Genomic DNA, 17,478 nt, shown 5'->3' with positions numbered 1-17,478 from the left:
AAAAGATCTGGAAAGCAGTGCGAAAATGTACCCCATGCCTGTATTGACAACCTTTTATTGCTCCCTTCATCCTATCTAGTTACGAATTTCAGCAGACAGAAATACTGGGTGGGGCTTAGAAAACTGTGAAATGATTTCCTGTTGGAAAATGCCTTGCTGCCTAGCACAAAGCTATATCAATAACTCCTCAAAATGTTTGAACAGAAAAGAGCAACTGAAGGCATTTGGTCAGAAAATCAGGATTCAAATTCCAGCTTGAGCAGACATTGAGCTATGTAACACTCATTAAGCCACTTCATATTCATTTCCTCATCAGTAAAATGAAAAGTTAGGTGTGTGTACACACACACTAGTTTTAATCAGTAGGTTAAGTATAAAAAGTAGAAAACTTGAAGAATGGGAGACAGTTCTGTATTCACACCAACTTAACCAATAATGCAATAGCTTTTTGTGAGCAGTCTCTGTCTCCCAGAAACTGTCAGATGCTTGAGACAGAGATTAATAAGTGGTTTGGTCTCCTCTTAAAAGTGAGAATTAAAAAAAAGAAAGAAAAAAAAATTCCTGCCTTGATGAACAGACAATGCAGCTGATAAGACAACTAAGACAAACAGAACTACCAAATACAATGAGTTTAGTACGATGAGAGAGGAAAGTTCAAGTATAATGGGAGGACACAGGAGGAAACACCACTAGCAAGATCACCAGTTCAAGTTAGAGAAATCCATCATGTATACGAAAAACCATGGAGATTTCACAGAGAATGCTCCACCAGGACAAGCAAAACCAAGAGGTTGGATTTTAAGAGCTTAAACTAAGTTTCTTAATACTCTTAATAATTATAATCAGTTGCTACAGCTAATTAGACCTCAAAAATAGTCTAAACCAATCTTCACAGAATCTTTACAAAAACAGAAACACACAAAAATCTCAGACTATCTTATCTGACTATAAATAGTATTTTCACATGATTCTAAAATAAAAGAAATCCATTTTTTCTTCTAATACCATATTTCAATTTTATTTACTGATTTTGGTATTTGCTTTGGTAGAAAACACTGCTAATTTTGATCCCTATGCTTGACCTACTGTAATTTTTAAAATAACAACAAAAAAACCTTCACACAAGCAAAATGGAAAGTAGTGTTATAAGTACATAAAAATTAAATAGTAACAATTTAACCAAGGTCACTAGAACCTTTTCAGTTTGTTCTCCACTTAAAAGCAGAGCATTTTTAAAAAAGAAAAGAAAAACTATGCATGTCTGCCTGTGTTTGGGATGGGACAGTTTCTTCTAGACTTCCTATGGAGGTACTTACAGTGCTGATCACAATCAACTCTGGCAAACACTACTTGATTTTCATTTGGAAATTCTTCCTTAATGACATCGGAAGCTTCCTCAAAAATTGGATGCAACATCTGACTGAAACGACACCTATATACAGAGAAGGATGCCAATTAGAAATGAAAAGTAGAAGTAATAAAATCTTATTTCAGTTATTGCCCGTTGACATTTGATTTAGGCACAATGAACAACTCTGTGAGATAATCACACACTTAATTTAATCATGGACCCTGACGTTGTTCAATGGAGATGAAGACAATTTTGAATTCAAAGACTGTATACCAATTCTAAGAATGTATAATAGAATTTGGTTTTATTCATCTTAAGATAATTGCCAGTATTATGGAGCACACAGCTAAGGATCTCTTGCAGAGGTCATAAAACAAGTCTGAAATAAGCCCTCTAAGAAGTACTACTAGGATTTGCAACTACTGAGGCTTGAACATTTATGAAAGAAATTAGCTTTCTCTATTTTATTTAATTTTTTTTGAGACAGGATCTCATTCTGTTGCCCAGGTTGGAAGGCAGGGGCACAATCTCAGCTCACTGCACCCTCCACCTCCAGGGCTCAAGCGATCCTCCCACCTCAAAATAATAAAATTTTAGACTACTGTGTAAAATATTTTAACTGTATTGCAGATATTAGACTGCTCCACCTGGCTAGTTCTATCAAATCTCACAGGCAAGTTAGCATACCAAATAAATAAGTTATATTAAAAGAATATATAGTATATAATGAACTATTTCCCCTCAAAATTTACCCCTTGTTAAATGGGCTTTTACATCTGTAAATATACTAAATACAGTAAGTCTAGAAGCAAGTATCTTAAATTCCTAACCAAGACTTCCTGTCTATATTTTCTTTTTTCTTTTACTTTAAACACAAGGCACAAACCCCACAACGGTCTATAAACTTGTTACTTCTAACTGTCCCTTAATCAAGTCAAACATTTCACAAATACAGTCATGTGGTGTTTAACAACAGGCATACACTCTGAGAAATACACCATTAGGTGATTTCTTCATTGTGCAAACATCATAAAGTATACTTATACAAACCTAGACGGTATAGCCTAGCATGCACCTACACTATATGGTATACAGCCTCCTATTGCTCCTAGGCTACAAACCTGTACCACATGTTAATATACTAACTACTGTAAGCAACTGTAACACAACAGCACTTGTGTATCTAAATGTATCTAAACATAGAAAAGGTACAGTAAAAATACGGTATTATACATGGGACTTCTGTCATTGACCTAAACATCATTATGTCATGGATGACTATGTTCTAGGTCATTAAAGGGACCCAATAAGAAGGGGAAGAATCAGTATTAGTAACCAGCTGAGTTAGAATGGTCTTTCTCTTACAGAAGAAGTATTAAGGATATGTAAACAAACTACAGTTGCTACTCTTGCTTCCGGAGCCCTTTTCCACCAAATAATTTACTTAAATGATGTCAGTGAACAGTTTAATCCACATGTAATTAGGTCATACATATTAGCTTTAATACAATAAAAATATTGGAAAGCCTGTGAAAGGATGCAAACAATATACTTCCTCCCTATTTCTTCTTGTGTGTATATATATATATCTCTTCTAGCCCACTCACCTGACTTCCTAAGGAGATGTCCTAGAATATACCAAGGAGACACATCTGTATCTTCAATCTCTTGCTTTCAAGTGGCTCTTTCCTCTTTTAGCATTCTTAAATCTCTCCCATCAGGGATAAGTGGGTGGGGTCTGTGGACATCATGGACCGTGTCTTATTTGACTATGTAGTCTAATAAGCATTCAATATATGTGTATTAAGTGAATAAATTGATAGAATGGAGGAACTGGAGTGGCTAGGACCCAAGGTTTGCGGGTTCTTACTGTCTGTAGAAAATTAGGTAGCTGGAGGACAGGGGAGGCAGGGAGTCCCATTAATTAGGGGCTGATTAATGGTTTCTTGAAAAATTTAGATCTGACCCAGTGAAGAAAGAGCGGGCAAGACTCTTTATGGCTTAAGGGCAACGTAAAAAAACACATCAAGGGCTTCTTTTCTCTAGATTGTCCAGTTTGCCACCCAGTAAGTATTTAAGCAGGGTTCATGTTTAAAATAGGACCTGTCTTAATACAGGTTGAATGTCCCTAATCCGAAAATTCAAAATGCTTCAAAATCTAAAACTGTTTGAGCACTGACAAGATGTTCAAAGGAAATGCTCATTAAAGCATTTTGTATTTCATATTTTTGGGGTTAGTGATGTTGAACCAGTAAGTATAATGCAAATATTCCCAAATCTGAAAAAATCCAAAATCTGAAACACTTCTGGTCCCAAGTATTTCAGATAAGGGATACTCAACCTGTATCAAAAGATGAAAAGGGAAAATGAAATAAAATGTTACGTTTATAAAAGGAACATCACAAAAGCAATGGATCTATTAAAAGGGCCGAACGGTCATCTAAACCTAATCTCCAATCTAGTACTTAAATCAATCCTTAACAAATCTAACAAATAGATAAGTCTTTGCAGAGACATTTTGAGGGCAATTACTAATATGATCTAGTTAGAGAAAGAAATAAGCTTTGCAGTCAGGCATACCTGAATTTAAATCCCAGTTCCACCACTTACTAGCCATATGACCTTTCTGAGCTTCAATTCCTCAACCTAAAAGGAAATTATAATACCTACCTGCAGAGTAGTTCTGAGCATTTAAAGAACCTATGTAAAGAGTCTGGATGGGAATGGTTAATGGGTACAAAAATATAGTTAGAATGAATAAGATCTAGTAGGATGACTACAGTGAGCAGAAATGTATTGTATATTTTTAAATAACTAAAAGAGTAAAACTGGAATGTTTGTAACATAAATGATGAATCCTTGAAGTGATAAATACTCCATTTACCCTGATGCGTGTTTTTTTTGTTTTTGTTTTGAGACAGAGTCTCACTCTGTCACTCAGGCTGGAGTGCAACAGCGTGATCTCAGCTCACTGCAACCTCCGCCTCCTGGGTTCAAGCAATTCTCCTGCCTCACCCTCCCAAGTAGCTGGGATTACAGGTGCCCGCCACATCCGGCTTTTTGTATTTTTAGTAAAGACGGGGTGTTTCACCATGTTCGTCAGGCTAGTCCTGAACTCCTCAGGTGTTCCGCCCGCCTCGGCCTTCCAAAGTACTGGGATTACAGGTGTGAGCCACTGCACCCGGCCATGTGATTATCATACTTTGTACACCTCTATCAAAATATCTCATGTACCTCATAAATATATATACCTACTATGTACCCATAAATATTAGGTAATCTGTTTTAAATAGTCTGGCACAAAACAGCATTATTAACCACCTACTACAGTATTACTCGAGGAGCTGCAGTATTTTTAAGCACCTCTATTACAGAATTATTAAACTGTGCCACATCCATAACTTCCAGAAGGAACTCAGAGTCTAGACTTTGAGGCCACATAGTATTAAGTCTATGTCCTACAGCCAATTACCCAAGCTTTTTCAGCTGTATAAAAGAGTATTAATTCATTAACAACTTAAGGTATTCTTGAGGTAATGTTTTCCCAAATAATTTAATCCACGTTTCCAATTCAGTTTTTTTTTTTTCCAAAAGATCCCAGCAGCATGTTCTATTACTCTTTCTTGCAACATACAAAATCTCTCTGTCAGGAGAAAGTCGCTCTAGTTTTTCTTCAGACATCATCTAGTTGGGTAACCTTGGGAAAGTACTTCACTCCCCTGGATTTCAGTTTTCTTATTTTAAAATGGATTGGACTACATAATCTTCTGCCAAATTTTGTGGCTATTAATACATCTTGACAACCCTAATTTACCTTGAAAAATGCTACCTTTGTTACATATTTTATAAATAGCATTTTCTCTGTGTATCTTCAACTTTTTTAAACTGAAGTTTTTAAAATAATCATACCATATATACGTTCATTTAGTAGACATTATGTACTTATCAGCCACATATCAAGCAAAGTGCTTGTGGATTAAAGTTGAAAATAAAACTAGGGTATGTATTTTCACAGAGCAAACAATGTAGTAGGGAGTCACCAACTGGATTACAGCCTACAAGTGTTATGACTGGGTAAGTATGGGTGTTATGGGAAATAACAGAAGGGCTCCTAATCAGAGTCAAGAGTAGGGGGAGGTGTATTGATCCAGGAGGATAACCTGGAGAAAGTGGCAACTAATCTAAGACTTGAAAGATTAGAAGTTAACTAAGTAAAGAAATGGGTAACAGAAGAATGATCCATCCAGGCAGGGGAAATATCATACCTAACAGTCCAGTGATTAAATACAGAATTTTACAGGAATTGAAAGAAGCTGAGTTTAACTGGAGCAGAATGTGGAAGTGGAGAGAGGCCAGACATAACAGCTACAGAGGGAATAAGGGACCAGTTCATAAGGGCCCTTCTGGGTCAAAGTAAAGGATTTAAACTTTAATCCAAAGGTAATGGAAACATTTTAAGGGTTTTAAGAAGGGGTATAAACTAATCTTATTTATACTGTAAGAAAGAGAACTCTGGCTTACATTGTAGAGAACATAATGGAGATACGTAAGCCTAGAGGCACAGAAAAGAAATGAGGAGACTGTAGCATGAATTCTAAGTAAATGACAGGACTGTGACCTGGAGTATGGTAGTCATAGCTAGTAGGTAGTAAGCCTTAAAGGGTCAGATAAGATACAGAGTGTCTAGTGATAAAGATTATGCCAGTGTTTCAGACTCTTTCCAGCTAAATCTCCCTTGTGTTTCAGAATCTTTCTAGCTAAATCTCCCTTCTTCCTGTCTCCATGCCATATTCTGTAACATCTACTATACACCATGTTGTTCTAGATGCTGGGAATACTGAGTATGCCATTATCTCTGCCCTCAAAGTTTGTTTGCTAGGGCACAAACAAATAAGAAAAGACAAAACATTTAGTAAGAGAAAGAAAGTGGTACATAGAGTACTATATAAACACAAAAGACGGGCTCTGATTCAGCCAGGGGAAGGAGTAAAGGTATCCTAGAAGAGGCAGCAGATTGTATAAATTTTAAAATGTCAACATTATTTTTCCTTCTAAACTTGCCATACCCAAATCATGACTTACAAACACTACCCTCGGCCGGGCGCGGTGGCTCAAGCCTGTAATCCCAGCACTTTGGGAGGCCGAGATGGGTGGATCACGAGGTCAGCAGATCGAGACCATCCTGGCTAACACTGTGAAACCCCGTCTCTACTAAAAAATACAAAAAACCAGCCAGGCGAGGTGGCGGGCGCCTGTAGTCCCAGCTACTCGGGAGGCTGAGGCAGGAGAATGGCGTAAACCCGGGAGGCGGAGCTTGCAGTGAGCTGAGATCCGGGCACTGCACTCCAGCCTGGGCGATAGAGCAAGACTCCATCTCAAAAAAAAAATACAGAATTGCAATATATGTTCCCTTTGAGTGGGGGGTGAAGAGAGTCATATTTAAGTTATGTGTTACCTGTTTTAAGATACGAAATAACAGAATCAGCTCTATTTCTTTCTTAAAACAGAAATCCTTACCAAATTAAACTACCTCCTTTGTGGATGAAACTTAATTGACTTTATGTATGGAATACTGTCTTGAAATAGTAAAAGTCTTCCCTTACCCTTTCTAGCAAAGAAAAATTAACCTTTAGCAAGTAAAAACAAACCCAAACCCAAACAATAAGATTACTTACCAGTCAGCATAAAAATTTACTAAAGCAACATCAGCATTGTCTGAAATTGAAAGACAAAACCAAATAAACTAAGTTATTTGTAATAATTTTTACATAATTAAAGATACAGTTTCATTACGATCTTTGTCCAATATAAGGGTCCACTTAAAAAAACACAGTAACTTTTATCTCTCACTCAGAAACCTAGAGTCATGCACAGCTTATAGAATTTATGGGAAACTTTGTCTCTTTTCTCTGTATGCTTTATAAGTTCACTGCATCTTTTATTTTATGGAGACTGGGTCTCACTCTATTGCCCAGGCTGGAGTGCAGTGGCATGATCAAAACCCAGTGCAGCCTAAAACTCCTGGGTTGACATGATCCTCCCACCTCACCCTCCCAAGTAGCTAGGACTACAGGCAAACACCACCACATCTGGCTAACTTTTTTTTTTTTTGAGACGGAGTCTCATTCTGTTGCCCAGGCTGGAGCGCAGTGGTGTGATCTCGGCTCACTGCAATCTCTGCCTCCCGGGTTCACACCATTCTCCTGCCTCAGCCTCCCAAGTAGCTGGGACTACAAGCGCCTGCCACCACGCCTGGCTAATTTTTTTTGTATTTTTAGTAGAGATGGGGTTTCACCATGTTAGCCAGGATGGTCTCGCTCTCCTGACCTTGTGATCCGCCCACCTCGGCCTCACCTGGCTAATTTTTGAATTTTTTTGTAGAGACAGGATCTGGTTATATTGCCCAGGCTGTCTTAAACTCCTGGCCTCAAGCAACCTCCCACCTTAACCTTCCAAAGTGCAGGGATTACAGGCATGAGACATCATACTGGGCTCCATTCATTGCATCTTAAATGAATTTAAAGCAAATGGGAAATTAAGCCCAGATAAGGCAAGTAAGCTACTATCGTAAAAAGTAAAGTGGAATGATCTGTATTTTATTTTTTGATCTTCCATATTCAAAACTGAGAATTAGTTCTGCAAATAAAATCCCACATCACAGAAAAGACCTGTATAACTAAGTTATTTCTAAACTTCACATATCCCACCTAGTTGCAACAAGTAATCTACAACTAACAGTGTTGCACAAGACGCCAATTTTTTGGTTCCTAAATTGGCTCCTATCCATTTAACAGTTATTCCCTCCTACAAAAAGAACAGCATCATTTGCATATCAGGATGTAAAGACATGAGAAAGATGTAGCGCTTTTTGCCTAACCCTAATTCAGAGAAACTTAAAAAAAACAAAGATATTCTAGAATTTGAAAGATGACAGAAGTGAGAATGATATGTGAGTTTCAATTCCTTTCTTCCCTTTTTACCGTCAAGTTACTTTTTATATACTTGCTTACTTGCTCTAAAGCAGTGATTCACAAACTGTGGTTCCTGGACCAGAAACACCAACATCACCTGGGAACTCACAGAAATGCAAATCCTTAGGTAGGGGTCTAGCAGTTTCCTAGCAGTATAGATATTAAAAAGTGTTCCAGGTGATTCTGATACGTGCTAAAGTTTATGGAACCACTCCTCTAAAGAGACTCCATAAGACAGGAATAGACTTTTAGCATTTAAAGTTCCAGGAACATAATATATTACACTCAACGAACGTTGTAACTCCTTTTGCCTCTATTACATGCGTAAGATGGAGGGTTAAAAAAAGAAATTATTTATGCACACTGTACATTTTCTTAAAGCTCCTAAGTTATTATTTTCTATCAACCACATCTTCACCTTTCCTTTACTATTTTTAAAAAACAAGAAATGGTTTCTCTCAAGTTAATTATATCCATAACCACATTGTCAGCAAACAAACCATTCAGCAAAAAACTTATCAGGCCAAGTGTGGTGGCTCATGACTGTAATCCCAGCACTTTGGGAGGTCAAGATGAGAGGACTGCTTGAGGCCAGGAGTTCAAGAACAGCCTGGGCAACATAGCGAGACCATGTCTCTACAAGAAAAATTTAAAATTAGCTATGTGCAGTGGAGCATACCTGTATTCCTAGCTAACTTGGAAGGTTGAGGAAAGAGGACTGCTTGAGCCCAGGAGGTCAAGGCTGAAGAGAGCTATAATATTATCATGCCACTGCACTCCAGTATGGGTGACAAAGCAAGACCCTTTCTCTAAAACAAAAAATAAAAATAGTACTGAACTTAACTGGACCAATAACAATAAAAGAGATCAGAGTAGGCAATCTAATTAAAGGAAAAAAAGGAAAAAAAGTCTACACTGTGTCCCAAGGTCATTAACATTTAGTACTGTACAGTGAGAACTATTGGTCTCTAAGTAGGATTATCAAAACATTTCATGAATTGTTAAGAATGGTATCTACATCAAGTCAAAGAAATAAAAAAGACGAAAAGTAACCAAAAGTGCTTTGATAACTCAGAAAGTCATGGAATTAATCAGAATGCCAGCTCTTGATCTGTGCTAGCTGAGATTTTATTGTGTGTGTGTGTTTTTAGAAAGAGAGTTTTAAACTAACTCTCTATAGAGAAGAGTACACTTAAAAAATATTGAGGTACTTACTTAAAATTTCATCTATATTCTCTGTATCAAGACTTGTTATTTCAGTTGTTACAGGAGTAAAAACCCAAGTTACCTGAAAATTTAAAAAATGAGAAATTAATAAATATGTCCACAAAAGGCAAATACATAAAAGCGGGAAGTCTAAAAATAAAGTTGATTCCACTTGTTCCTTAGAAAATTATATATCAACTGAACTGAATCTTTATTATCTAGTCTAATCTTTCACTAGATAAATGAAATAGGAGAAATACTAGCTTCTCAAACCTAGAAATTGATCAAATAAAACTTTCTTTACTTGCAAATATACAAAATAGCTTCTAAGGAATTAGGAAAACTGAGAATATACATATCTTTTCAAATTAATACTTTCAAGAACTTTATAGTGCCACAAGAAAAAATGTATGAGATTATCAGTGTTTCAAGTATAAATATAAAAACCAAAGCTAAGTCTGCTGATTCTATCCTGCCATGTTTCTAAGACAGAAGAAAATAATGAAGAATGCAAGAAAGACTTTTGCAAGCTGTAAACCAAAAGCCCTTCCTGTATAATTTTCACTTATTGGTGATAACAATGTGTTACATGAGAGGCTATTAAAAAGAAAATAAGAATGTTTTTGCATTTCAATGAACCTGAAATCCAAAATTCAAGTTTATCAAAGAAAATCTTAGCCTACCATCTGCAAAACAAAGAAAATATAAAATTTTAAACTAAACTAGCAAATGTTTACTTATTTTAAAAAGTAAAATTTAGTGTATTTTATTTTTAGTTTCCAACTTTAATCACTTGGTGTTTGCTGCCTGGAGAGTTTTTTGTTTGAAATAGAGTTTGTGTATGGAAATTGACTTACTAAATCATTGCTTTTTACTGAATGACAACTAACATCAGGCTCTCATCAAAGTGCTGAAGATTATTCCTTTGCCCACCCATTTCCTGAATACTTCAGCACTTACAACAGACTTAAAACTTTTATAATTCACCAACAATTCAATCTAAATGCTATAAAGAGATACAATGATGCTAGTATATAAATAAGTCCAGCTAAATTTTAAAAATATTTCTGGGTTGGGTGCGGTGGCTCATGCCTATAATCCCAGAACTTTGTGAGGCCAAGGCGGGCAGATCACGAGGTCAAGAGATTGGGACCATCCTGGCCAACATGGTGAAACCATATATATATGTATATTATATATAAATTATTATATAATATAATTATATATTATATGTAATAGAATTATATAATGTATTATATATAATTATATATTATATATATATTTCTATAGACTTATTCTTTTCTTAGGAAAGGCCTAAGGATAACAGTAAGTCTTATTTTTAAATTACTGTAACGGTGTAGCCAATAACTATCATGTCTGTTAGCAACCAATAAATTATACTCTCCTAAAAGTAGGCTAAATAATTGCAAATCTCTAAATATTTGACTTATAAAACTAATTTCATTATTTTCAGTGCCTCAAACATTAACTGTAAAGATCAGACTTCCCTCACTAGTCATTAGTTACTACTGATGGGGTTTAGGACACATTACTCCAAAATATAGCATGTTGGCATTTGAGGAAACAGCAGAAGCAAAAAGGTCTCCCTGACCTTCTCCTGCCCTTCTCCCCTAAAACAGGTCATAAAATAATTCTCTGACATTTCTCTAAAGCAGGTCTTAAGACTCCCCCTAAGAGACATATCCTCTAGACCCTGAGAAAAGGAATATCCCAATCTTGGAGGACACAGAGATGCCAAGAAGAATCTGAACTAACAGTTCCCTCAGTTTATTACTATTAGATCATACCCACTTTGTCCAGTCGTATGTCTGTACAACTGTTCACTCTTATCAACCTATGAATTTTTAAAGTTTTTCCCACTTCTTTGGGTTGTAATTTCTGAAGGCTCCCATGTCATATAAAACTTATATTAAATAAATTTGTATGCTTTTCTCTTGTTAGTCTACCTTTTATTATAGGAGTCTCATATATGACCTAGAGATGGGTAAGAAATCTTTTCTACTCTACATTATCAATGTCTTCATAACAGATCCTGCCTTCATAAGTATCTGACCAGTTCTACATAACTGTGGATCCCAATAATATTGGTAACAGCAAGATTTTACACTTGTGTGCTAAAGAAAAACTCAAGAAGGCAGAAAAATATTATCATAGAACAATGAAGTTGGCATTATCAAAGTCAAGTCATTAAATAATTCAATAATATTTACAGTGTCTACTAGGTACTGGGGGCACAAATGCATACAGCATGGTGTGTGTTGCCTCAAATCTGGGTAAGTGGGATATCCATTGCTCAAACATCTATCATTTCTTTGTGTTGGGCTCCAAATCTACTCTTTTGGTTATTCTGAAATATTTTTGAAGAGTTAATTATCATCTATCAAAATATGCAGAGAGAATGAATATATGTTTAAAATCTAAAGTTAATAGTTTTTTACTAGCTGGGCACAGTGGCTCATGCCTATAATCCCAGCACTTCGGGAGGAAAAGGCAGGAGGACCTCTTGAGGCCAGAAGTTCAAGACCAGCCTAGGCAACATAGCAAGACCCTGTCTCTACAAAAAAACTTTAAAAATTAGCCAGGCATGGTGGCACATGCCTGTATTCCTAACTACTGGGGAGGCTGAGGCCACTGGATCACTTGAACCCAGGAGTTCGAGTTTGCAGTGAGCTATGATTGTGCCACTGCACTCCAGCCTGGATGACAGAACAGGACCCTGTCTCACAAAAAAAAAAAAAAAGAGAGAGAGAGAGAGACAGGGAAATTGCATTTTATCTTGAAACACTTACATGGGAAAAACATTTACATGCTAAGTAATGGCAAAAATGAGGCAATTATCAATTTGGCTATATTAAATAGATAACTATTACTTTAAACACACTGTGCTAATAAATATGCAAGTGGTAAGATTGGTATTTTTCTAACAGTTCTGTTTGTTAAGAGGGCCCAAAGCAAGAAAACTCTCTGACCCAGTAATCTCTGCTCCCTGTAGGGTGTAAAGGAGGCATTTTCCTGTTAGCTTATCATTAACATTTCTATTAATATGCAGTATGAAGGGAAAGACGTGTTGTTTATTTGAACTATTAGTAAGCTCCACTAGTCTGACAAATTGTTTCTTTTCATGTCAGCCCTGGGCAGCAACAAGATTCTCCCAGGAAAACATCTTCATGTGTCAAATGCTATAGTGCTTAAGTAAATAAAGTATGACTCCAGACCATAAAGCTTTTGATAGGGATCATTAATATTTTTTCAATTTAGACTTGAATAAAACTTCTAAATTTATGTTAAAAACAAAAACATATGGAAATTTTCATAGATCTCAATAGTTATGAAGAATATAGTCTCTAATGATGAAATATTTAGACAACATATACAAATATACAGATATGAACTTAGGAAGTATTTTACAACTTGGTCATTCTCTCCAGTTTATTAGCTCATTTTCTTGCCAAGAAAGCAGAGCAGAGTGGCATCTTTAATCATCTCCCATAATTCATTAGGTAAGTCCTCCATGCATTTACTATACCAACTACTACATTTCAGCCTAGTGACGGGATCTTATATAAAAAGGCATACGAGTAAAATGGCAAATACCATACCCAAATTCACTTAAAAGACTAATAAAACTGAAAGGCTAGCTTTCAATAACAGGAGCTTCTTCAGCAAGGAAAGAATATTTTCTTCCGTTAGATGGTTATTAAAAATTTGGATCCCTCCCCACTCTGAAAACCGAGAGCACTTTCTATAGGGTGTTAACATATTATTCCATCTTAAAGAAACAAATTAATTCCATCCTTAAATCAGTTATTTGTGCTGGTGTCTTACATCCTCTAACAGACTGGGAGTACCTTGAAAGTAGAGACCACTTTATTCAATTTTGTATCCCACAGATCACTGTACCCTGTTTGTACACAAGAAACATTCAAATATGAACTAAATGAATGACTAGATGGATGAATAGGTAGATGATGCTAACACACTAAGAATTTAGAGAGACGATATTGGATATGAGAAGTAGGAGGAAAAGGTCCCGAAATGTAAATTGAGAACAAACATTTTAACATGTTTGAGGAAAACGAGATCATCAAATAAAAATAAAGTCTATACTATAATTTGGTTTTAAATATACAATAGCAAAAAGCACACCACTTGGTGATGAGTCACAGACTTAGAAGGAATCTCACAAAGGATCTTCCCACCTATTGCAGAAACCCCTCTTCATCACTACTTTACAGTTGCCATAAACCTCTAGTAATTTCTTCTGGTTCCTCCAGCTGTTCTTTGGTATGATTTCCAGACACTTCAGCACATACAGTCACACTGCATAACAATGTTTTGATTAATGAGAGGCTACATATATGACAGTGGTCCCATAAGATTATAATGAAGCTGAAAAATTCCTGGAGCCTCTTGATGTCTTGATAATCCTGACCCTGTGTAGGTCTAGGCTAATGTGTGTGTTTTTGTCTTGGTTTTCAACAAAAAAGCTAAAAAGAAAAAAATATTTTAATAAAAAAAGCAAATAAAATGAGGTTATAAAGAAAGATGCTTTTGTACAGCTATGTAATGTGCTGGTATTTTAACCTCCATATTATTATAAAAGAGTCAGAAGTTAAAAATTAAAACATATAGTTAAAAAGTTACAGTAAGCTAAAGTTAATTTGGTATTAAAGAAAAAAGATATTTTAAAATAAGTTTAGTATTACCTAAGTCTGCTGTGTTTATAAAGGCTACAGTAATGTACAGTAATAACCTAGGCCTTCTCATTCACTCATCACTCACTGACTCACCCACAGCAACTTCCAGTCCTGCAAGTTTCATTCATGTTAAGTGCCCTATATACGTATATAACTTTTTTATCTTTTATACTATATTTTTACTGTGCCTTTTCTACATTTAGATACACAAATACCATTGTATTACAATTGTCTACAATATTCAGTAACATACTATACAAGCAGCCTAACAGTAATAGGCTATTCCATATAGCCCAGATGTGTAGTAGGCTATACCATCTAGGTTTGTGTAAGTATATTCTATAACATTTGCACAATGACGAAATTACCTAATGACACATTTCTCAGAACATATCCCCATCATCAAGCCATGTGTTACTGTACTATATACTTAAAAACTGCTAAGAGATTCTATAATAAATATTCTCACAACAACAACAAAATATGTGAGGTGATAGATATGGTAATTAGCTTGATGTAATTATTTAACTATATATATATATCAAAATATCTCATTGTACATCATAAATATACACAATTTTTGTCAATTATACCCTAATAAAGCTGGGCAGTAGAAGAAAGCAAATCAACCACAAATTACCACAAAACAGAAGAAGAGTTATATTACATTAGTGGATAAAAATTTGACACTTCTTGTATGGAATTATAATTTGAGATTGTTAATTCAGTCATGAAAATAAATGATTTGAGACTTTCAGGACTAGAGGCTAATAAAACGTCAGGTAAAACAGGTTATCAAATACTACTTCTGTTAATAAGATTTCTAATTCATAGAAGCATTAGCTAGGCATCAAGTGTAATTTCTTAGAATATCCTAGTAAATGAGTTTAGGAAACCAGAAGTATTTCTAGTGAGTTTGTTTATTTAAAGCTCAATATCTTAAAACCTTGATATTTCAAGTGTGGTCTTTGAAACTGCCACACTGGTATCACCTACGAGCTTGTGAGAAATAGAGAATACTAGGCCCCACTCCAGACCTACTGAATGAGAAGCTCCATTCCAGTAAGATGCCCAGTTGATTCCTATGCACACTAAAGTTCAGGAACACTGTTTTGGAAATAATTTTTTTTTACTCTAGGAGCAAGCGTGTAAATGCATTTTAAACTCTGTACGATGTTTTTGATCCTCAGATATGAGCACAAGTACAAGTAAGACTCATCTGTGACAACGCATTGACACGCAAATTGCTGTGCTTTTAGAAAAATGTAGAATGAATCTGTAACCTATCAGAGATGTACATAGATGTTAATTTTTTAAAGTATACTGTCTTCTGCTAAAAAAAAAAAACAGCTTAAACAGATATTTCTGCATGAAATCACTGTCATAAAATAGAAGCTTCGATAGGGGACATTTCTTTCCCTGTGGCACTACTGTTCTCAGTTGGCAGTACATCTGCTAGGCATTCTGCTGCAATAGCTTAGTGTATTTTTGCTAAATCTTTCACTGACTTGCCTTTCTGTTGGGAGATTCTCAGAGCCCTTTCTTTACAAACTATGTCTCTCCTATAGCAAAAAACAAGCAATGGACCAGACAACAGTTATCTTCCATTTCTAATCTAGATTGACAAGTCAGCCTACCATCTGCCAAGTCCCAATGCCCTGAGACCTAGGCTGCTTCTCCTCCCTGGGGGCCACTTCTCTGACTCCAATCAGTCCACTCTTACTTTCAGTTTTGCATTAAGCTGGCAGGCAAGAGAAGTATAAAGGTTTCCAGTTGGCTTCAAGGAGCAGGAGTTGTTGAAATGTCCCTGGAGAAAACAAGTTGAAGCTGACAGGAACTATAAGGGCCTTGAAGTTGGGTATCAATCAAGGCACATCTCACACTATTCACATTCCCAGAAGCATTATAATGAACTAGAGGTTCAAAGAGGGGAAAAATAGGACTAAATATAGAATAACACTGGGAAGCTACTTTAACCCTTAAATTGTTCAGCAGTACAACATTACTATAGCATCGGTGCAACCCATCTTGGTCATGTGAGAACCAATCTGCATTTATAAAGAAACACTAGAAGAATTATAAGATTTCTTCATTAAATAAGTCAAAATATGATGCAGAAATTTGAGAAAACAAATACCATACCCCCAAAAAGTTCAAATATAGATAATACAAACCCTTAATCTCAAATTCTGCCAATAAAAACAATCATGGACAAATAAAAAGAAACAAAATCTGTTGCAATTCATACTTTTTCTTAAATTTTAGTTATTTGATCATGCATGAATTTCCATTAAAAACTGATGTTATCTGTGTTTTGTTCTTCAGTGTATTTAAAATTGAGATTAACTAATTTACCTGGAATAGACAATGTATTTTTCTCTGACCTTCGAAGAGGATATTTTTGTTACAAAAAGCTTTTCAGAGCTGGGGGTGAACTTCTCAATGTGTGGAAAAAATTATTCTCTTAAAATCACCACATTTTGCTCTTCTAAAACTCAAACTTCTAGCAATGGCAGTGCTAACAAAGCATGGGAATTGAAGAGAAGTCAAGATAAGAATTGTGACCATTCTACTTTGCGCTGCACTGTAATTCTTACCCAGGATACTTGATGAGAGAAAGTTACCTTAAGAGAATCTACATACATGTTGGTACATACATCTTTTGTTCACTTACTCATTCCACAAATATTTCACTGAGTCATCACAGTGTCAACATGCTAGACACTGTGAAAAACATAATTTGTACATGGTTACATTAATCTTATGAACTTCATTTTCACATTAAAAATAAGAGAGAGAAAGAAGGTTCTCTCATTCAAATATTTTAAGAGTCATCCATAATTCCTGCAAAGTCATTATATACTCTCTAATCTAAAGAAGATAACTGCTGGGCATTAAACCATGAGATTACTTGTATGTCAGTACTCTCTTTTTGCCTGGGCTTTCATGAAGCTTTGAATTAAATTTAGTGCAGAATGAATGTGTATCCACACTGTTACTGAACAATCTTTTAACATCACTAAAAGTGGGACAACCAAGTATTCTGCTTCTTGATGGGATGCAAATACAAAAGAGAAAGCACCACTTGTAAGTATTCTTAACAACAACCAATTTGAACATTATCTCAATCTAATCGAGTCCAAGAAGCTAATGCATAAGAAACAGAGGCTACGGAGAAACATTTTGTAAAATGACACCATGAGGATGCAAGCTGCCATATCAGATGAAAGAA

General features: G+C 35.6%; 1 protein-coding gene across 1 annotated transcript in view; it reads right to left on the bottom strand.

Moving 5' to 3' along the window:
• ERP44 (endoplasmic reticulum protein 44) overlaps positions 1–17,478 on the bottom strand; it is a 122,298-nt gene that overhangs the window by 68,734 nt on the left and 36,086 nt on the right. The window contains exons 2-4 of the mRNA XM_033237981.1: positions 9,538–9,610; positions 7,027–7,066; positions 1,317–1,432 (exon numbers count right to left, since the gene is read on the bottom strand). Coding sequence (XP_033093872.1) covers positions 1,317–1,432; positions 7,027–7,066; positions 9,538–9,610 — 229 coding nt within the window. The remainder of the gene's footprint in view (positions 1–1,316; positions 1,433–7,026; positions 7,067–9,537; positions 9,611–17,478) is intronic.

This window comes from Trachypithecus francoisi, unplaced genomic scaffold (assembly GCF_009764315.1).
Source record: "Trachypithecus francoisi isolate TF-2019V2 unplaced genomic scaffold, Tfra_2.0 Lachesis_group16, whole genome shotgun sequence".
NCBI classification, from domain to species: Eukaryota; Metazoa; Chordata; class Mammalia; order Primates; family Cercopithecidae; genus Trachypithecus; species Trachypithecus francoisi.
The sequence above is the reverse complement of the archived record's forward strand: the minus strand, read 5'-3'. Positions and strand labels throughout refer to the sequence as shown.